Genomic DNA, 22,922 nt, shown 5'->3' on the forward strand with positions numbered 1-22,922 from the left:
GTCTGTATGTGAGCGGTTCCACCTGTTTTTGGGTCTGCCTGTCTGTGTGGGCATGTGGATCCACCTGTGTGTGTCTGTTCGTGTGTGAGTGCGCGGCCTGTCTGTTCGTGTGTGCCTGTCCGTCGTGTGCGGGCGTGTCCGTCTGTCTCTCTGTGTAGTTAATGTGTGAGCGACCGCCTGTTCTCATTTGTGATGCTTGTCGCAGTGTGTGGGGTTCACAGCAGTGAAGTCAGGGTCTGCAAACCTGTGCGAGGGTGAAGATTCGAACGTGTTTGCTCCGAAGCAGCATGATGGCTCGACGTGACGCGCCGATAAACATAAAGTCAGAACGCTGCTGTAAGCGTCATAACTCCAACTGCCTTTTCCTTGTCTCGAAGGCCCAGCAGGAGACCCAGAAGGCCGCGCTGCGTTACGAGAGGGCGGTCAGTATGCACAACGCTGCCCGCGAGATGGTCTACGTAGCTGAGCAGGGGCTGATGGCAGACAGAAACCGCCTAGACCCCACCTGGCAGGAGATGCTGAATCACGCCACTTCAAAGGTAACCTCACCTCAATCAAACGCGTTCCCGTGTGATGTCTGGGTACATCTAGGGCCAGGAAATCCCATCAGTTCCAAGCGAGTCCGCCCTACCAATCCTTTCGCTGATTTTCACACCACCCCACCCCACGTACCAACCCTGCCACCTCTCTAGAGTGGGCAATAAATGAGGCCCATAGCCAGCTCTGTCTTCCTTTTGGCAAAAACCTCCATCTCTGGCCTCTCTCACAGCTGATCAGGTCAAGTGCCGTGTGCCCCGCTGGCTGCTATTCAGAAATAATTAACTTCCACAAATAGGTGTCAGCCAAGGCACAGTCGGTAGCATTTTCGCCTTGAAGTCAGAAGGTGGTGCGTTCAAGTCCCATTCCAGAGACTTGAGTACAAAATTCAGGCTGTCACTTCCAGCGCAGTACTGAGGGAGCGCTGCACTGTCAGCAGTGCTGTCTTTCAGATGGGATGATAAACGAATGTGCCTCTGTCTGCTCCGCACCTTACTGTAACCGAAATCTCTTGCCTACTCTCACTCCTGGTCTCTATTCCACTCCTCAATGTAACTGCGATGGAGTGCACACTGGGAACCTCAGCCTGTTATACGGAGCGTGTACTAGGAGACTCGGCCTGTTATATGGAGCGTGTACTGAGCGCCTCACCCTGTCATATGGAGCGTGCAGCAGCTCTCTGTACACTGGGTGTCTCGCACTGCTGTCCAAGTGCACAACCCCGTCTTTGTAACTGAAGGGTGGAAGGAGAGTTCAGACAGCAGGGCCTTCCTGGGTCGGAGGTGGATGTGAGTGAGGGATCTCCTATGCTCCTGTACATTGACGATCGGGTTCCCTTGTTGTTTGTCCCCAGGTGAACGAGGCAGAGGAGGAGAGGCTGCGTAGTGAGCGGGAGCACCAGCGAGTTACACAGCTGTGTCAGGAGGCTGAGAGCCGTGTCCAGGAGCTCCAGAAATCCCTCAAAAGGATGATCATCAAATCCAAGCCCTACTTCGAACTCAAAGCCCAGTTCAACCAGATTCTGGAGGTACAGTGCAATGTTTCAGTGACCCTCTCTCAGTCCCTACCCTCAATGAGGTTGATCTACGCTTAGACTGAATTAGGCAGGATCCATATACAGAGACACTGGGTTAGGTTGTGGGTGGGGATTACATGGCGAGACTTCGTCAGGGGGTTGGGATTATACACTGACACGGGGTGGGGATTATATGGTAAAACTGGGTGGGGGGTGGGGATTATACACTGGGGGGTGGGGATTATACGGCAAGACTGGGTGGGGGGGGTGTGGATTATACAGCGCGATGGGGTGGGGGGTGCGGATTATACGGCGAGACTGGGTAGGGGGTGCGGATTATACGGCGAGACTTGGTTAAGGGGTTGGGATTGTACACTGACAAGGGGTGGGGATTATACGGTGAGACTGGGTGGGGGGTGCAGATTATACTGTGAGACTGGTTAAGTTGGGGGTGGGGATTATACAGTGAGACTAGGTGGGGGGTGGGGGTTATGCAGTGATACTGAGCTGGGGGTAGGGATTATAGAATCATAGTTTAAGGCACAGAAAGAGGCCACTTGGTCCATCGTGTCTGTGCCGGCCTAAAAATGATCCCCCTATTCTAATCCCACCTTCCAGCATTTGGTCCGTAGCCCTGCAGATTACGGTACTTGAGGTGCATATCCAAACTCCTTTTGAATGAGTTGAGGCTTTCTGCCTCAACTACCCTTCCAGGCAGTGAGTCCCAGACCCCCACCACCCTCTCGGTGAAAATGTTTTTCCTCATCTCCCCTCTTGTTTTTCTACCAATCACTTTAAATCTATGCCCCCTAGTCACTGACCTCGCTGCTAAGGTGAATAGACCCTTCACCTCCACTCTATCCAGGCCCCTCAAAATTTTGTACATTTCAATCAGATCTCCCCTCAGCCTTCTCTGTTCCAAGGAGAATAACCCCAGCCTATCCAATCTTTCCTCATAGCTGCATTTTTCCAGTCCTGACAACATCCTCGTAAATCTCCTCTGTACCCTCTCTAGTGCAATTACCTCCTTTCTGTAATGAGGTGACCAGAACTGCGCACAGTACTCAAGTTGTGGCCTAACCAATGAGATATACAGTTCCAGCATAACCTTCCTGCTCTTGTATTCAATACCTCCGCTAATAAAGGAGAGGATTCCATATGACTTCTTAACCACCTTTATCGACCTGTTCTGCTACCTTCAGGGATCTGTGGACATTCATTCCAAGGTCCCTCACTTCCTCTACACTTCTCAGTATTTTCCCATTAATCATGTATCCCTTTGCCTTGTTTGACCTCCCCAAATGCATCACCTCACACTTCTCCAAGTTGAATTCCATTTGCCACTTTTCTGCCTATCTGACCAGACCATAAATATCTTCCTGCAGCCTACAGCTATCCTCCTCCCGATCTACCACACGGCCAATCTTTGTGTCGTCTGCAAACTTCTTGATCATGCCCCCTACATTTACATCCAGATCGTTAATATACACAACAAAAAGCAGGGGACCCAGTACTGTGTCCTGCGGAACGCCACTGGAAACAGCCCTCCAGTCGCTAAATCGCCCGTCAACAATTACCCTTTGCTTCCTGCCACCGAGCCAATTTTATATCCGCCTTGCTACAGTTCCCTGGATCCAATGGGATTTTATTTTTGTATCCAGTCTGCCATGTGGGACCTTGTCAAAAGCCTTGCTAAAATCCATGGATAGTGAGACTGGGTAGGGGTTGCTGAATGATACGTTTAGACATGGTTACGGGGTAGGTATTTTTACCTCTCCCCACTCTCCCCCTGCCACAACCTTTGATAAGTTCCCTTTTCTGAGTCCCGTAAACTCCAATTTATGGCGACTGAAAGTACAGGGGCACAAAAGTCCCAGCTCTTCCATCCTAACCTGTGAGCTCCAGCTAATCCAGTATTTGCAGTGATACTTTCTCTTACCCCGCAGTTGAGGTGAAGGAAGCCCCCGCCCGCCCCGACACCCCCCACACCCGGCTCTGCCCGTCTCACTGTTGCCCGTCCTACCCGCAGGAGCACAAGGCCAAGGTGACGGCCCTGGAGAAGCAGGTGTCCCAGGCCAAGACCAAGTACTCTGTCGCCCTGAGGAATCTGGAGCAGATCAGCGAGCAGATCCACGCCCGTCGGCTGCAGCGGTTGGGGTGCCGCCGGGCCTCTCCGGTGGGGGCCGAAGCCCTGCCGGCCTACCCAAACGAGGAGGAGGAGCAGCAGCAGCAGGAGGAGGTGGTGGTGGACAAAGCCTCGGCCCACACCCCCCTGGGCGCGGAGGGGCCGACCTCTGACACCCTGTCCGTGCTCAGCTTCCAGACTATTGCTTCGGACCTGCAGAAATTCGACTCGGTGGAGCACCTGGAGGAGTTGTCTGACGCGGTGAGCCTGGACAGCGACGACATGACCCAGGACACCGACAGGCCGAGGCGGCCCTCCCTCCTCTTCAAGCACCACCGCAGCGTCAGCTTGTAGGGCTGTGGGCAACTGACTGGAGGCAAGGTGGCTGTTACTGCACCTAACCCATCATACGCTGTTGTGTGTATATATAGCTTGTCGCACAGAGAGAGGGAGAGAGGATCCCCATTTCCCCCGGCCACCCTAAAGACACCTGACTTTGTATCATAGCTACGATCCTCTGATGCACAAATTGTCTCGTCATTTAGGAGTCATGGCAGTGGTTGGGGGAGGGGTGGAGGTGAGGGACGCTGGTGTTCAGTTTACACACAACTGCGGGTTGTAGAAATGGAGATCCTACTGGTTACATAACCTGCCCTTCCCACCCAATTCAATCAGCAGGGCTTGGTGAGTAACCCACACCCTCCTGAATAAACAGGGACTCTCAACAGTTACATAGTGAGAAATCCTTACCTGGCCTAACAAACAGGAACTCTGTACAGTTACACAGTGAGTAATCCTTACCCTGCTGAATAAACAGGGACTCTGTACAGTTACACAGTGAGTAATCCTTACCCTGCTGAATAAACAGGGACTCTGTACAGTTACACAGTGAGTAAACCTTACCCTGCTGAATAAACAGGGACTCTGTACAGTTACACAGTGAGTAATCCTTACCCTGCTGAATAAACAGGGACGCTACAATTATGCCTTGACTAGCTCTTACCCTTGCTGGTGCCTGTGGGGAGCTCACGTCATCTTCACTCAGAGGCTACCAACTGCATAACTGAGTCATTCAGTCGCTTGTGGCCACAGTAGTGGGGCAACAGCTGGAGGGGGAACTGGGTGGGGCAGTGGGTCAGACACTGTCCTTTCCCCCCCTCTGGGACTGGGCAGGGCAGTGGGTCAGACACTGTCCTTTCCCCCCTCTGGGACCGGGCGGGGCAGTGGGTCAGACACTGTCCTTTTCCCCCCTCTGGGACCGGGCGGGGCAGTGGGTCAGACACTGTCCTTTCCCCCCTCTGGGACCGGGCGGGGCAGTGGGTCAGACACTGTCCTTTTCCCCCCTCTGGGACCGGGCGGGGCAGTGGGTCAGACACAGTCCTTTTTCCCCCCTCTGGGACCGGGCAGGGCAGTGGATCAGACACAGTCCTTTTTCCCCCCTCTGGGACTGGACAGGGCAGTGGGTCAGACACTGTCCTTTTCCCCCCTCTGGGACCGGGCAGGGCAGTGGGTCAGACACTGTCCTTTCCCCCCTCTGGGACCGGGCAGGGCAGTGGGTCAGACACTGTCCTTTCCCCCCTCTGGGACCGGGCAGGGCAGTGGGTCAGACACTGTCCTTTCCCCCCTCTGGGACCGGGCAGGGCAGTGGGTCAGACACTGTCCTTTCTGATACTGCTGTTACTGATACAACTGGCTCTATTATGTACCAGTAACTTGGATACAGGTGGAACTTCCACTCCCACCACACCTCTACCCAATGGCCTGCTGGTGAAAGTAGAAGTCCATTTAGCTCTAAACAGACAGTGCAGTGAAGTCCCAGGCTCCATCTGTGGCCTGTGGTTAATTGTGCTTGGCGGTTGGGGGTAGTGTGCTTCAGACTCCCTGGATTCAGGAGGGGAAAATAAATCAGGCAGGGTTTCCCTGTTCTGTCTCCACCTGGGTAAATCACCCGGCATTTCCCCACTCGATATCTCTGCCTGGGTAAATCAGCTGGTGTTTCCCCTCTCCGGTATCTCCGCTTGGGTAAATCAGCTGGTGTTTCCCCTCTCCGGTATCTCCGCTTGGGTAAATCAGCAGGTGTTTCCCCTCTCCGGTATCTCCGCTTGGGTAAATCAGCTGGTGTTTCCCCTCTCCGGTATCTCCGCTTGGGTAAATCAGCTGGTGTTTCCCCCCTCGGTATCTCCGCTTGGGTAAATCAGCAGGTGTTTCCCCTCTCCGGTATCTCCGCTTGGGTAAATCAGCTGGTGTTTCCCCCCTCGGTATCTTCGCTTGGGTAAATCACCCGGCATTTCCCCACTCGATATCTCTGCCTGGGTAAATCAGCTGGTGTTTCCCCTCTCCGGTATCTCCGCTTGGGTAAATCAGCAGGTGTTTCCCCTCTCCGGTATCTCCGCTTGGGTAAATCAGCAGGTGTTTCCCCTCTCCGGTATCTCCGCTTGGGTAAATCAGCTGGTGTTTCCCCCCTCGGTATCTCCGCTTGGGTAAATCAGCAGGTGTTTCCCCTCTCCGGTATCTCCGCTTGGGTAAATCAGCTGGTGTTTCCCCCCTCGGTATCTTCGCTTGGGTAAATCACCCGGCATTTCCCCACTCGATATCTCTGCCTGGGTAAATCAGCTGGTGTTTCCCCTCTCCGGTATCTCTGCCTGGGTAAATCAGCTGGTGTTTCCCCTCTCCGGTATCTCTGCCTGGGTAAATCAGCTGGTGTTTCCCCTCTCCGGTATCTCCGCTTGGGTAAATCAGCTGGTGTTTCCCCCCTCGGTATCTCCGCTTGGGTAAATCAGCTGGTGTTTCCCCCCTCGGTATCTCCGCTTGGGTAAATCAGCTGGTGTTTTCCCCCCCCTCTGTATCTCCGCTTGGGTAAATCAGCTGGTGTTTGCCCTCTCGGTATCTCCGCTTGGGTAAATCAGCTGGTGTTTTCCCCCCCCTCTGTATCTCCGCTTGGGTAAATCAGCTGGTGTTTGCCCCCTCGGTATCTCCGCTTGGGTAAATCAGCTGGTGTTTTCCCCCCCCTCTGTATCTCCGCTTGGGTAAATCAGCTGGTGTTTGCCCCCTCGGTATCTCCGCTTGGGTAAATCAGCTGGTGTTTCTCAGTTCCATATCTCTGCCCAGATAAAGAAACAGGATTTCTCCCACTTCCGCCGGGTGACCCTTAACATGCACATTCCAGGGTGTGCAGACATCAGCCAAGGAAGGAATCGGGCTTAGCCGTCTGTCGTGACCGCTACCCCTCCCTCCTCCTCCCTCTTCCCCTCGCCTCCAGCAGACACTCAGTCGTGAGGCAAGAGTGGCCACGTGAGCGAGGAGAGCCTGTAACCCATAAACCCCACGGCCCTCACAGCCACCCCCCCCACACGCCCACCCCCCGTTAGGGAGTTGGCGTCCTCAAGGGGGACAAACTTGCGATAGGGAATAATTTTATTTTGTTTTGAAAGGTTCAGGCGGTCCTGCTTTATTCCGCTGCCTGTTTCCTGTGGGCAGGATAATGGCTGCCTTGTGCCACAATAACCTGACACCGCCTGTACGATAGACCTCTGACCCTCTACGAGGCAGGTCAAAATGACTGCAGCGGTGCCAGTGTACCTCAATCGTATTTATTACAGACTTGTTTTTATAATCTGTACGTGTCTGTCTGTCCATCTGTGTGTGATATTCCGCACTTCAAAATAAAATTGGGAGGATTTGTCTGCCTTGTTATTAATTCATGAACCTTCGATGACCTTTTGCAGTCCGGGATGAGCAAGCTGTTCAAAAAAACCAAAAAAACAATCCTCATCCACTTTCACTCCCCACCCCTTTCATTCCCTCCACAACCCACCCAGATCATTCCAGGGGTAATGGTCACTCTATAACACCTTGTCCCTGACAGTTTTGTGAGGGGAACCCCACGGGATTGGGTGGAATGTCGGTTTGATGCCGGCAAATCTTGCTTTCTGTTGACTTCACTGGAGGATAACATGGGATGGGGTGAAACCGGCGTCGCACCCGATCACATCCTGTTCCTGAAGGGCAAGTCGGGTTAAAGCCGTCTCCTTTTCACCAGTACACTGAGGGAGTGTTAACAGGCGATACTTTCATGAAGGGCACCACGGCCTCGTCCCATTCACGTGTTGTCCTTCGCCCTCAAGGCCCTCGGTTTTTATCCAGCTGAGCCGTCCAGTTGGCGGGTTCAGATTTCGATCAGAGCCTACCAGAGCCCACCCGATGGAGCTCAGGGTGAGATTAGGCCCCATCAGGTCCCAGTCGACAGGTTCAGCCAGAGATTAGACCCTGTTAACTCCTAGTAATATCAACAAGAATCTAAAAAGAAACAGTTTTGATAAATGTCCAAATGGAACTCTTTAAGCCGACAATTGGATCAATTTCTCCCTCCGTGGCACTAAGACTAGGACTCTGAGGAAGGAGCTGTCATCCACAGGAGCCAGTCTTCGATATATTTCTATTGAACAAAGAGCAGGGCCAAGAAACTGTTTACTGAAATGCTTAGCCCAGGATAGAAAACACACTTTGAAAGCACAGTCACATGCAGCAGTACACGAATAGGGAGATGTACGCTGAAATAGTCATGCAGCCAGCAGTAGCTTGCATTTATATAGTGACCTTTGATGTTGGAAAATGTTCGGAAAAGGCACTTTACTGGTGCTTTATCAAACAAAGCTTGGTCAAAGGGATAGGTTTTAAGGAGGAGAGCGAGTCGGAGAGGTCAGGGCCCGGGCAGCTTGAAGGCACAGCCGCTAACACTGGAGCGATGAAAATCAGGCATGTTGGAGGGATAGAGTGAGTGACATAGCCAGAGATCTAGGAACACAGTCGGAACAATACAGAGACGCTCTGAGAAGTACAGAGAGAGGCACGAGCACATACAGTAAAACAGAAACACAAATATAAAGAGAAACACAGAAACGTGGGGCGAAATGCCCACAAACATGGAGAAACACAAATGCAGAAGGACAAAGAACTATCAAAAGAATAATGCACAAAAATGTTAATCTAATTGGGGTGCTAAAAATGATTAAAAGATTTGACAGGGTAGACGGGCACTATTTCTTCTGGGGGACATCAGAGAAAGGGGCTAAACCTTAAAGTTAGAGCTAATGTGTTCAGGGGTGATGTCAGGAAGCATTTCTTCACACAAAGGGTAGAATCATAGCAAGTTTAAGGCACAGAAAGAGGCCACTTGGCCCATCGTGTCTGTGCCGGCCGAAAAACGATCCACCTATTCTAATCCCATCTTCCAGCATTTGGTCTGCAGCCCTGCAGATTACGGCACTGAGTTCCAGATCATCACCACCCTCTGGGTGAAAAGGTTTTTCTCATCTCCCCTCTAATATTTCTATCAATCACTTTAAATCCTTGCCCCCTCGTCACTGACCTCTCTGCTAAGGTGAATAGACCCTTCACCTCCACTCTATCCAGGCCCCTCAAAAGTTTTGTACATTTCAATCAGGTCTCCCCTCAGCCTCTTCTGTTCCAAGGACAACAACCCCAGCCTATCCAATCTTTCCTCATAGCTGCATTCTTCCAGTCCTGGCAACATCCTCGTAAATCTCCTCTGCACCCTCTCTAGCGCAATTACATCCCTTCTGTAATGAGGTGACCAGAACTGCGCACAGTACTCAAGTTGTGGTCTCACCAATGCGTTAAAGAATTCCAACATAACCTCCCTGTTCTTGTATTCAAGACCTCGGCTAATAAAGGAAAGGATTCCATATGCCTTCTTAACCAAGTGGAAATCTGGAACTCTCTTCCCCTAAAAGGCTATTGAAGCCAGGGGTCATTTGAAAATTTCAATAACGAGAGTACAGTAAAACATACATAGATTTCTGTTGGATAAGTGTTCGGGAACCAAGGCCAGTCAACGGAGTTAAGTTACAGATTCGCCGTGATCTATTTGAATGGTGCAACAAGGTCCGGGAGCTGAATGGCCTCCTCCTGGTCCTGTACAAAGAGGAACAAAAATTAGGAGAGGAACATACACCCAGTCCCATGCAAAATGATACAGATCAGAAATCGGACATTCGGCCCATTGCACCCATGCTATCTTTTTGAAAGAGCAACCAATGAGTGCCACTCCTGTGGTTCTTCGTCTGTTCGTCTGCTTATTGTTCCGGCAAGTGCCTGTGGGTGTTTCTTTTCTGGAAATGCAAGTTGCTGACATATGAAGAGACATGAACAGAAATATAGAGACAGAGATTTGCAGACATATGGAGGGACATAGACAGAAATAGACTGACGTACAGGGAAACACTGAAGAGCACATACATCATCAGGGGGACTCACGCAGAATGAGAGGAAGGTACTCAGAAATATACGGTGAATCAAAGGCACAGACATTCAGAGAGATGTAGATTGAATTACTGAGACATGTTCAGATATACAGATAGAGGGAGACAAACACAGGAATACAAAGAAAGAGAAATAAAGAAATTCATAGAGGGACAAACACACTGAATTACACGGCATGCAGAGAGAGAGAGGCACACACGATTAGAGAAATACAGACATACATGAAAAATTATGCTTTTGCTCTTCTGGGAATGCAATGTGAAATTCTGGAACGTTCCCAACTCATGACTTGCTGTCCATTGAAATGATTGGGGTGGCTGCTGATTCTGTCACCAGTATAGAAGTGGAATATTCTTTGCTTTATTGTCCTCCCTTTTAACCCCACCTCCAATCTGCTGTAAGGTACGTCTGCCTTTAAACCTATACCTTCCCACCCCCTACAATACTGTAAGGTATATCTGCCTTTACCCTCCCTGTAGGTCAATCTTGAGGCACAGTCTGCTCTCTCATATGGATGTAAAAGATCCTATGGCACTATTTTGAAGAACAGTAAGGGAATCCTCCATGGTCCCTGGCCAATATCACACAAAAAAATACAGATTATCAGTTCATTATCACACTGCAGTCTCTGGGATCTCGCTGTGTGCAAATTGGCTGCTGCATTTCCTACAATAAAACAGTGTGGCTACATTTCTGCAATACTTCATCAGCTGTTAAGAGGTTGTGAAAGCCACTGTATGAATGCAAGACTTTCTTTATCTGATGGATCAATTAGTATACCAAGACAGGTCAGGCCGGTAATGCACACGGACTAAGACCTCGAGACAAATCCAGAGGTCGGGTGAGAGCAGAGATAAGGAATGAGAGAGCCCGGACTGTTCTTAATGTCTGGTAATTATATTCCCTGACAGCCAGCCTCTTACACTGTAAAGTGTTTCTGGCTGCAATAGGAGAGCTGAGAGATGGCATTGTGTTTTTAATAACACCTCATTGATTTGTTAAAGGGAAGAAAAAAAGAGTTAGCTGCACAGAGTGCTCTATTCTTAACAGTCTCAGCTGTCAAGTGCTGTGACTCTGGACTGCAGGAATAAAGCTAGTTTCTGATACTACATCGACATTTTCTACCAGATAATGCAAGTGTGTGGGCTGTAGGCAAAGACGGCAGTGTGGTGGCTATGTTACTAGATAATTAACTTCGAGTGGGTTTAAATGACATTCAATGGCATTACCATCGCTGAATCCCCCACGATCAACATCCTGGGGGTTACCATTGACCAGAAACTGAACTGGACCAGCCACATAAATGCTGTGGCTACAAAAGCAGGTCAGAGGCTGGGAATTCTGCAGCGAATAACTCATTTCCTGACTCCCCAAAGTCTGTCCACCATCGACAAGGCACAAGTCAGGAGTGTGATGGAATACTCCCCACTTGCCTGGATGGGTGCAGCTACAACAACACTCAAGACGCTCTACACCATGCAGGACAAAGCAGCCCGCTTGACTGGCACCCCATCTACAAACATTCACTCCCTCCAGCATGACGCACAGTGGCAGCAGTGTGTGCCACCTACAAGATGCACTGCAGCAATGCACCAAGGCTCCTTCCACAGCACCTTCCAAACCCACGACCTCTACCAACTTGAAGGACAAGGGCAGCAAATGCATGGGAACACCACCACCTGCAAGTTCCTCTCCAAGCCACACACCATCCTGACTTGGAACTATATCGCTGTTCCTTCACAAAATGCTGGAATTCCCTCCCTAACAGCACTGTGGGTGTACCTACCCCACAAGGACTGCAGCGGTTCAAGAAGGCGACTCACCACCACCTTCTCAAGGGCAATTAGGGATCGGTAATAGATGCTGGCCTAGTCACATCCCATGAATGAATAAAATAATCCCACCAAGGCTGTGTCGAGAATTTGGATTCAGTTTTTAAAATCTGGAAATCAAAGCAAAGGTAAGAATGTTGTATAAACTCAACTGGTTCATTAATGTGCTTTCGGGAAGGAAAGCTGCCGTCCTTATCCGGACTCTGACTCCAATTCGACATCTTATCTGCCTTCTTCGAGGTGGCCCAGCAAGTCATTCAATTGCAAAAACACTACTTGCACCTTCTTAGGGCAGGTTAAGATGGACAATAAGATGGCATCCGGAAAATCAATTAAAAAAAAAAACAATCAGGATTGGTTGTGATGCCTTTCATCCTGTCTGGAGGGGATCTACGGTGGGCACCACCCATTCCCCCAACCCCAAGAACAGACCCCCCCTACAGTGGGCACTACCCATCACCAGACTCCCAATACCAGACCCCCCCATAAGGTGGGCACCACCCATCACCACACCCCTAATAACTGACCCTCCCTCCCCCGACTTCCTTAGGTAGGGTTTCCCACTCTGGTTGGACATGTTCTTGGAGCTTTCATCACAAGACCTTGCCTTCAAACATCCTGCCTCCTCACTCCCGCCATTGGTCACCGGGCATGTCCATCCTCCTGGCATTGCGCCTTCCCATGACCAATCAGAAACCCAGTGGACTTTTTGTTTCCTGATTGGATGAACCTCCAACGCCCATTGTTCCCACTGCCAATATCCTGATGACTAATAAATGAAAGTGTTGATAGTGAAAATAAAAAAAATGGTGAAAAAGTGAAATAAACAGGCTGTTTGTTTTTACTATCTCTGTGCATTTTCTCCTGGGCTATTTTACAGCAGTGGCCTGGAGATTAATCTGCAGGGTTGGCATCCCTAATTATAGAGGCGAGCTTGGCACATCGATCCTTTTATGCAAGAAATCCAGTGTCACCTGCTTCTGAAACCATTTAGTCGCTACATCCTGTAAAAAAAAATAATTTTTTTTTAGCATTAGGAAGAGAAGAGGTTTATTTTAACTTGAAATGCGACAGCTGGGGGAACAGATGAACAGTGAGAGCTCGAAGTGGGCTACAGGCTGAGCACAAACCATGTCATCTTCTGGCATTTGCTTCTGTTACCTCATTGCCATGCTTAACTCCTACAGAACCCAAGTGCTCCTCGCCTTACTCTCTAAATAATATCAGAGAGGCCCACGTGGCTCCGATTTCAGCCGTGGCTCTGTGGTTAGCACGTCTTGCCTCTGAGTCAGAAGGTCACGGGTTCAAGTCCTGCTCCAGGGACCCAAGGACATAATCCAGGCTGACGCGACCGGTGCTGCGCTGTTGGAGGTGCCGCCTTTGGAAGGAGATTTTAAGCCGAGGTCCCATTCCTAAATACGGACGATTTGATCATTTGTCACGTTGCTGTTTTGTGGGATCTTGCTGAGCACAAATTGGCTGCTGAGTTTCCTAAGTTGCAACACTTCAAAAGTACTTTATTGGCTGTAAAGCGCTTTGGGTTGTCCTGAGGTTGTGAAAAGGCTCTATATAAATGCAGGCTCTTTCTTTAGATTCGCCTTTCCTATTTAGCAATTAAGGTGAAGAACAAAAATCCACCACGTCGGACGACGCCAAGGCTGGGAAGAGTTGGAGAGAAGGCAGTGTGAACTAGGAGGTGGTGATTAGGTGACGCCAAGCTTGAGTGTCAAAAGCCTGTGGATTGTAGCAGGAAAGAAGACCGAGGGAGGTGTGGAGCCCCGCTGTTTTGAGTTTGAGTAGGTGGAGGCGTGATGAGTCTCAATGTCAAAGCAGTGAGGAGGAGGGAGGAGGAAGTGTGAGTGTAATCGGAGCTAAGGATGCACAAGAGAGGAGAGTTCGAAGGAATAATGAACACAGCAGCACTGACAAAACCACAGAATCTTATCAGACTGAAGGAGGCCATTCAGCCCATCAAGCCTCTGCCAGCTCTTTGAGCTATCCAGCGTGTCCCGCTCCCTGGCCTACTCTTTCCCCAGTAACCCTGCAAAACTTTCCTTTGCAAATATATTGAAAGTTGCTATTGAATCTGCCTCCACAAGCCTTTCAAGCCGTGCACTCTCAACAGCTCGCTCCATAAAGCAAATTCTCCTCATCTCCCCTATGGCTTTTTTTTATCAATTACTTTAAATCTGGGTCCTCTGGTTGCCACTCCTCCTGCCAGTTTCACCTTATTTAAAGAGAAAGACTTGGATTTCTATATCACGATCTCAGGACCTCCCCAAGCACTTTACAGCCAATCAAGTACTTTGTGAAGTGCAGACACTGTTGCAGTGTAGGAAATTGCCTATGTCACATTCTTCATCATTTTGAACACTTTGATCAAATCTCCCCTTAAAAAAGACACGAAAGAGGTTATTAGTGAAAGAGAGGTTGTGGGGCAGAGGGGAGAGAGGAATCGCCTAACAAGGGACAAACTGTAGCGTGGGCTGATCTCACTGTCCTGACAGAAGGGGTCATGAGGCAGTGAGTGACCCTTGAAAAGATGGATCATTTTGCCAGTGTTGGGTTCTGGATGTTTGACAATTATTGTTCTGTTACTGCGGGAGTACTGTCAACCCATACACATTTAATCACAACATCAGTGGTTCGCTTGGGATTAAAACTGTTGAACAATATGTGCAGGAGTACGGAGGATTCCTGGAAACTTCTATTGGCGACCTGCTTGAAGGAAATCAAGAGGTGAAAAATGAAATGCGAGAAAAGTTTTCACAGACTGAAGCGTCATCTGGAAAGCAGATGCGAAACAGTGAAAAAGTTAACAGGGTGGAAATTTGGCCGCGTCCATATTTGGCGCATTGCCTGAGCCCGAATGGCTAACAATAACTGCAATGACTTGCATTTATATAACGCCTTTAATGTACTAAAATATCCCAAGGTGCTTCACTGGAGTTATCGGACAAAATTTGCCACCAAGCCATGTAAGGAGATATTAGGGCAAGTGGCCAAAAGCTTGCTCAAAGAGGTAAGTTTTAAAGGAGTGTCTTAAAGGAGGAGAGAGAGGAGGTGAGGTTTGGGGAAGGAATTCCAGATTTTAGTCCAGGTCCAATATTGGGCCTTATTTCAAAGAACCAAAGTGGAGTCAATAGCATCGCACTTGGCCCTCCGGTAAGTGAAGCTCGGAGTCAGGAGTTAGGAGGCTGGGTGGTTGCGGGGATAATCGGAGGCCGGTTTGGGGGGGAGTGGCAGCCCCTGCTAATTTTACTGATTAAACTGGTGCCGGCTGCCTCAGGGCCGATCAAACTTGAAGTGTGGGCCTCAAACAGGCTTTGGGCCTCTGATGCGCCTATTCATTGGGCCTAATGCCTGTTTCAAGAGTGGGCCCTGGATGCCTTTTTTCTGTATCAGTATGGTGGGTAGAGCTCTTCTGGCCGGAAATGTGCACGCTCTTCCTGTCTGCTATATCAGCTTGGGAAGCTGGTAAGCCCGGGACAAACAGGCACTGCACTGCCAAATTTATAGGCCTACTTTTTGAAAATCTGCTGTGGCACCAATTGAGGAGGAGCAGAGAGTTTCCCCCTATGTACTGGCAAACATTTCCCCCTCAACCAACATCACCAAAGACAGATTTAATGTGTTTCAAGGTAATTCATTGTATACAAAGGACAATTCTGAGAGACCCCATCAGGCAGGCAGTTTTCTCTTCTGCTGCACTTTGTTTTATTCATTCTCGAGCTGTGACTGTTGCTGGCAGGGTGTTTGTTGCCCATCCCTAATTGCCCTTGAGAAGGTGGTGGTGAGCTGCCTTCTTGAACCGCTGCAGTCCGTGTGGTGTAGCTACACCCACAGTGCTGCTAGGAAGGGAGTTCCAGGATTTTGACCCAGCGACAGTGAAGGAACGGTGATATAGTTCCAAGTCAGGATGGTGTGTGGCTTTGGAGGGGAACTTGCAGATGATGGTGTTTATGCAACGTTATTGTCCTTTCCACAGAATTGCCTTACATCGAATGTACAGCACAGGAACAGACCATTCGGCCCTACCAATCCGTGCTGGTGTTTCTGCTCCACACCAGCCTCCTCCCACCCTGCTTCATCTCACCCTATCAGCACATCCTTCTATTCCTTTCTCCCTCATGTGTTTATCTAGCTTCCCCTTAAAAGCATCTGTGCTACCCATCTCAACCTCTCCCTTTGGTAGTGAGCTCCATGTTCTCACCACTCTCTGGGTAAAGAAGTTTCTCTTGAATTCTTTATTTCATTTATTAGTTATAGAGTCATAGAGTTATACAGCATAGAAACAGGCCCTTCGGCCCATCGTGTCTGTGCCGGCCATCAAGCAGAGTCTCCCCTCACAAGTAGAAAACGTCTTCTCTAAGTCTGCCCTATCAAAGCTCTTCAGTATTTTGAAGATCCCCATCAGGCCACCTCAGCCTTCTCTTTTCTAGAGAAAGGAGACCCAGCCTGTTCAGTTATTATTACAATGTTACTCGGCACTTGTCAGCCCAGGCTTAGACGTTATCCAGCTCCTGCTATAGGCAGGGCCTGGGCTTCTTCATCGTCAGAAGAGTTGTGAATGGATGTGGACATTGTGGAATCGCCAGTGAGCTTGTGCCACTCCTGACCTTTTACCGGTAGGGGGAAGCTGAAGATGGTTGGGCCAAGATTGCTACTCCTGGGTCTGGTAGATTGAGTAGACGAGGCCTATTAAGGGATAAGGGGATAGTGTGGGAAGGTGGAGTTGAAGGTAGAAGATCAGCCATGATCTTGTTGAATGCCACAGCAGGTTTGAAGGGCCAAATGGCCCACTCCAGCTCTTATTTCGTATGTTGTCATTGATCTCCAACCACCACGGCCATCTTCCTCTGTGTCAAGCTATGACTCCAGCCAATGGAGGACTTTCCCTTTGACCCTCCCATATTGACCCAGACCTGCACAAGACATAATGGAAGCTGAATCCATCAAAGCATTCAAAAGGAAAGTGGATAAATATATAATAAAGAACATTTTGAAAGTACACAGGAAGGATAAGCTGAAAAGCCTCCTTTTGTATTGTAACATTCTTTGATTCTAGGAGTGTAGAGCTCTGAATCCTAAGTTAAAAGCAAAATACTGCGGATGCTGGAAATCTGAAATAAAAACAAGAAATGCTGGAACCACTCAGCAGGTCTGGCAGCATCTGTGAAAAGAGAAGCAGAGTTAACGTTTCGGGTCAGTGACCCTTCATCGGAACTGACAAATATCAGAAAAGTCACATCTTCCCCTCCCTTCCCCTGTCAGCATTCCGAAGGGATCGTTCCCTCCGCGACACCCTGGTCCACTCCTCCATTACCCCCATCACCTCGTCCCCGTCCCATGGCACCTTCCCCTGCAATCACAGGAGGTGTAATACCTGCCCATTTACCTCCTCTCTCCTCACTATCCCAGGCCCCAAACACTCCTTTCAGGTGAAGCAGCGATTTACTTGTACTTCTTTCAATGTAGTATACTGTATTCGCTGCTCACAGTGTTGTCTCCTCTACATTGGGGAGACCAAGCGCAGACTGGGTGACCGCTTTGCGGAACATCTCCGCTCAGTCCGCAAGCAGGACCCTGAGCTTCCGGTTGCTTTCCATTTCAACACTCCCCCCTGCTCTCATGCTCACATCTCTGTCCTGGGATTGCTGCAGTGTTCTAGTGAACATCAACGCATGCTCGAGGAACAGCATCTCATTTACTGATTAGGAACACTGCAGCCTGCCGGACTGAACATTGAGTTCAATAATTTCAGAGCATGACAGCCCCCCATTTTACTTTCATTTTTAGTTATTTTTTCTTCCTTTTTTTTTACATTCTTTTATACATTTTTTACAATCTTTTTTTTTGCATTTATTTCATTTCATCTTAGTTTGTTCAGTTTGCTTACCCACTGTTTTTTTTCAGGTTTGCACTTGCTGCTGTTCAATATTCAGTGTATTAATACCTAATCTGTACTAATGCTTTGTCTTTCAACACACCATTAACATATTGTTTGCCTTTGCTCCGTGACCTTTTGGTCAGCTATGTGGCCTGGTTCAATCTAGACCTCCTTTGTTATCTCTTGCCCCACCCCCACCTCACTTGTTTATAATCTGTGACTTTTCTAATATTTGTCAGTTCCGATGAAGGGTCACTGACCCGAAACGTTAACTCTGCTTCTCTTTTCACAGATGCTGCCAGACCTGCTGAGTGGTTCCAGCATTTCTTGTTTTTATTTCTGAATCCTAAGTATTGTGGTGATTAAATTGTCAATCCTTCCATCGACTGAAATAGGGAAATGTGACCTGTGCAATCCCTGACATTGCTGTAAAGAGCCCAGCCAAGGTTATATTGCATTCCTGCTGATTCTCAAACATCAATTATATTTTCCCACTCACCCTTTGGACAAAAACATTTTCCTTTGCTTCTCTTCTTTACTCCAAACCTCCTAATTTTAAACTCTGCTGCTCATATCACAGAATTGTTACAGTGCAGAAGGTGGCCATTCGGCCCATTATGTCTGCACCAGCTCTCCAAAAGAGCAATCCCCTAAGTTCCATTCCCCTGCCTTCTCCCCGTAACCCTGCACATTCTTCCTTTTCATATAACTGTTTAATTCCCTTTTGAATGCTTCAATTGAACCACGTTCTCATACAGCACATTCCAGACCTTGACCACTCGCTGCGTGAAAAAGTTTTTCCTCATGTCACTTTTGCTTCTCTTACAAAATACTTTAAATCTGTGCCCTCTCGTTCTCAATCCTTTCACAAGGATTTTGAATGCCTCTATCAAATCACCTCTCAGCCTTTTCTCCAAGGAAAACAGTCCTAACTTCTCCAATCTATCTTCATAACTGAAATTCCTCATCCCTGGAACCATTCTCGTGAATCTTTCCTGTACTCTCTCCAATACCCTCACATTTTTCCTCAAGTGCGGTACCCAGAATGGGACAGTATACGCCTGCTGAGGCCGAACTAGTGTCTTATACAAGTTGAACATAACCTCCTTGCTCTTGTACTCTATGCCCCTATTAATAAATCCCAGGATACTGTATGCTTTATTAACCGCTCTCTCAACCTATCTTGCCACCTTCAATGACTAATGCACATATACACCCAGGTCCCTCTGCTCCTGCACTCCCTTTAGAATTATGCCCTTTATTCTATATTGTGTCTCCATGTACTTCCTACCAAAATGAATCACCTCACATTTCTCTGCATTGAACTTCATCTGCCACCTGTCTGCCCATTCCACCAACTTGTCTATGTCCTTTTTGAAGTTCTACACTGTCATTCTCACAATTCACAATGCTTCCAAGTTTCGTATCATCAGCAAACCTTGAAATTGTGCCCTGTACACCAAGGTCCAGGTCATTAATATAAATTAGGTAAAGCAAGGGTCCCAACACTGATCCCTGGGGAACTCCACTACAAACCTTCCTCCAGTCCAAAATAATGTCCATTAACCACTACTCTTTGTTTCCTGTCACTCAGCCAATTCAGTATCCATGTTGCTACCGTCCCTTTTGTTCCATACGCCTTCTTCACCACCCTGTCTACCTGTGTTGCCACTTTCAGGGAACTATGTACTTGCACCCCAAGGTCTCTCTGCTCAACAACACTCCCCAGGGCCCTGCCATTCACTGTATATGTCCTGCCCTGGTTTAACTTCCCAAAATGCATCACTTCACACTTGTCTGCGTTAAATTCCATGTGCCAATCCCTTGCCCACTTTTCCAGTTGATCTATATCCTGTTGCAACCTTAGACAACCTTCTTCACTGTCCACTATACCACCAATTTTGATGTCATCTGCAAACTTACTAATCATGCCCCCTACATTCACATCCAAGTCATTAATATATATGACAAACAACACAGTGCCCAGCACCGATCCCTGCGGCACACCACTGGTCGCCAGCCTCCAATCTGAAAAACAACCCTCCACTACCACCCTCTCCCTCCTATCACCAAGCCAATTTTGTATCCAATTGGCTGGCTCACCCTAGATCCTATGTGTTCGAACCTTCCGGACCAGCCTACCATGCGGGACCTTGTCAAAGTCCATATAGACAACGTCCATCACCCTGCCCTCGTCAATCCTCTTGCTCACCTCCTCAAAAAACTCAATCAAATTCGTGAGACATGATTTCCCACGCACAAAGCCATGCTGACTATCCCTAATCAGACCTTGCCTTTCCAAATGCATATAAATCCTGTCTCTCAGAATCCCTTCCAATAACTTTCCCACCACTGATGTTAGGCTCACTGGCCTGTAGTTCCCTGGCTTATCCCTGCTGCCCTTCTTAAATAAAGGCTCAACATTTGCTCTCCTCCAGTCTTCCGGTACCTCACCCGTGGCTAATGATGAAACAAAAATCTCTGCCAGGGCCCCAGCAATCTCCTCCCTTGCTTCCCATGGCATCCTAGGATACACCTGGTCAGGTCCTGTGGATTTATCCACCTTAATGCGCTTCAAAACCTCCAACACCTCCTCCTTTGTAATGTTGATACGCTCCAAGATATCGCTGTTCCCTCCCTTGAACTCACTAGCTTCCATGACCTTCTCCACGGTAAATACAGACAAGAAGTACTCATTTAAGACCTCGCCCATGTCCCGTGGCTCCACACATAGATTACCACACTGATCCTTAAGGGGACCTACTCTCTCCCTAGCTACCCTTTTACGCTTAATATACTTAGAAAATCTTTTAGGATTCCATTTGATCTTATCTGCCAGGGAAATCTCATGGCCTCTTTTCGCCCTCCTAATTTCCTTCTTAAGTGTACTCCTACATCCCCTATACCCCTCGAGGGACTTGCTCGATCCCAGCTGCCTATACCTGACATATGCCTCCTTCTTTGTCCTGACCAGACCCTCAATATCCCTCGTCAACCAAGGTTCCCTAAAATTGCCAGCCTTGCCGTTCCATCTAACAGGAACATGCCGGTGCTGAACTCTTCCTATCTCAGTTTTAAAAGCCTCCCACTTGCCAGACATCCCTTTACCTGTAAACAGCCTCTTCCATTCAACTTTTGAGAGTTCCTGTCTGATGCCATCGAAATTAGCCTTTCCCCAATTTAGGACTTCAACTTGAAGACCAGTCCTATCCTTTTCCATAACTATCTTGAAGCTAATAGAGTTATGGTCACTGGTCCCAAAGTGCTCCCCCACTGTCACATCAACCGCCTGCCCAGCCTCATTTTCTAAGAGGAGGTCGAGTGTAGCCCCTTCTCTAGTAGGGCCATCCACATACTGCTTCAGAAAACTATCCTGGACACACTTAACAAATTCTTCCTCATCTGATCCCTTAGCGCTAAGGCAGTCCAAGTCAATATTAGGGAAGTTAAAATCACCTACTATTACAACCCTTTTGGTCTTTTATGGGCCCTACTCTCTCCTTAGTTATCCTCTTACTCTTAATGTATTGATAAAACATCTTTGAGTTCACCTTGATTTTGCTTGCCAATACTCTTTCATGCCCTCTCTTTACTTTTCTAATTTCCTTTTTGATTTCACCCCTCCACTTTCTATACTCCTCTCGGCTTTCTGCAGTATTGAGTTCTCGGTGTCGGACATAAGCTTTCCTTTTCTGCCTTATCTTACCCTGTAGGCCCCACCTGGAATGAGCGGGTTGTCTTATGAGGACAGACTGGGCTTGTTTTTACTGGAGTTCAGATTGAAGTTTATAAGATCCTGAACGGTCTTGACAAGGTGCATGTAGTGAGGATGTTTCCTCTTGTGGGTGAGTCCATTACTACGGGGAACTGTTTTAAAATTCGGGGATGCCCTTTTAGGACAGAGATGAGAAGAAACTTTTTCTCTCAGAGGGTGGTGCGACTTTGGAACTCTCTGCCTCTCTGGTGGAGGCGGGGTCATTGAATATTTTTAAGGTGGAGGTAGATAGATTCTTCTTCGACCAGGGAATCAAAGATTATCGGGAGTAGATGGGAGTGTGGAATTTGAAACACAAACGGATCAGCCGTGATCTTATTGAATGGCGGAGCAGGCTCGAGGGGCTGAATGGCCTACTTCTTTAGAAACTTGTGGGATAAAGGGCAGCGCGCAGTGATGGGACAAATCACAACAGCAATTTGTATTTATACAACACTCTTAATCATAATAAAATATTGCAAGGTGCTTCACAGGAGCATTATAAAATAAAATATGACACTGAGTCACATACGGAGATCTTAGCACAGATGGCCAAAAGCTTAATAAAGAGGTGGCTTTTAAGGAGCATCTTAAAGGAGGACGGAGAAGTAGAGAGGTTTTAGGTAAGGAATTCCAAAGCTCAGGTCCCAGACAGCGGAAGGCACGGCCACCAATGGTGAAGTGATTAAAAGCAGGGATGTGCACGAGGCCAGAATTAGAGGAGCGCAGAGATACTGTAGGTCTGTAAGGCTGGAGGGGATGACAGAGATAGGGAGGGGTGAGACCATGGAGGGATTTGAAAACAAGGATGAGAATTTTAAACCCGGGGCTTTGCTTAACTGGGGGTCAACGTAGGTTGGTGAGCACAGGGAAAGGGTGAACGTGACTTGGCGTGAGTAAGGACATGGGGATGGTCCACGTTTAAAGAGGGTCGAATGTGAGAGGCCAGCGAGGAGTTTGTTGAAATAATCATGTCTGAAGGGAACAAAGGCAACAGCGGAGTCGGGCCATGTTCCGCAGGTGGATATTGGCGGTCTTAGTGATGGTGCAGATGTAAGGTTGGAAGTTCATCTCGCAGTGAATATGACACCAAGGTTGCAGACAGTCTGGTTCAGCCTCAGATAGCTGCCAGGGAGGGCTATAAACCCGATAGCTAGGGAGTGGAGTTGTGGTGGGGACCAAAGACTGTATTTAATCGGATGGAATTTTTGCTCATCCGGTACTGGATGTCGGAGAAACAAACAGACTGACAATCTGCAGACAGTCAAGAGGGATGGCAGGTGGAGGGGGGTCCGTCCTTCATGTAAAGCTCGACCAGTCTGTAGTCTTTGTTAGTCATTCAGCTACCCTCGCAAATGATGCAACAAATCACTCAATAGGGAACGGGGAAAGATAGAGAAATGTCTTGTGGCTTTGCCTCTATCAGCACCTGTCAGTTTTATTAATAGCTATCTACAACTCAAGTCAATCCCTTTCATGATCTTGAA

The 22,922-nt window shown here is 48.4% G+C and overlaps 1 protein-coding gene across 1 annotated transcript in view; it reads left to right on the plus strand.

Moving 5' to 3' along the window:
- The window catches only part of sh3bp5lb (SH3-binding domain protein 5-like, b), a 40,281-nt gene extending 32,923 nt beyond the window's left edge, over positions 1–7,358 (plus strand). The window contains exons 4-6 of the mRNA XM_068009630.1: positions 378–539; positions 1,391–1,564; positions 3,582–7,358. Coding sequence (XP_067865731.1) covers positions 378–539; positions 1,391–1,564; positions 3,582–4,031 — 786 coding nt within the window. The 3' untranslated portion in view covers positions 4,032–7,358. The remainder of the gene's footprint in view (positions 1–377; positions 540–1,390; positions 1,565–3,581) is intronic.
- The last annotated feature ends 15,564 nt before the right edge of the window (positions 7,359–22,922 follow it).

This window comes from Heterodontus francisci, chromosome 29, assembly GCF_036365525.1.
Source record: "Heterodontus francisci isolate sHetFra1 chromosome 29, sHetFra1.hap1, whole genome shotgun sequence".
In the NCBI taxonomy this organism is placed as follows: domain Eukaryota; kingdom Metazoa; phylum Chordata; class Chondrichthyes; order Heterodontiformes; family Heterodontidae; genus Heterodontus; species Heterodontus francisci.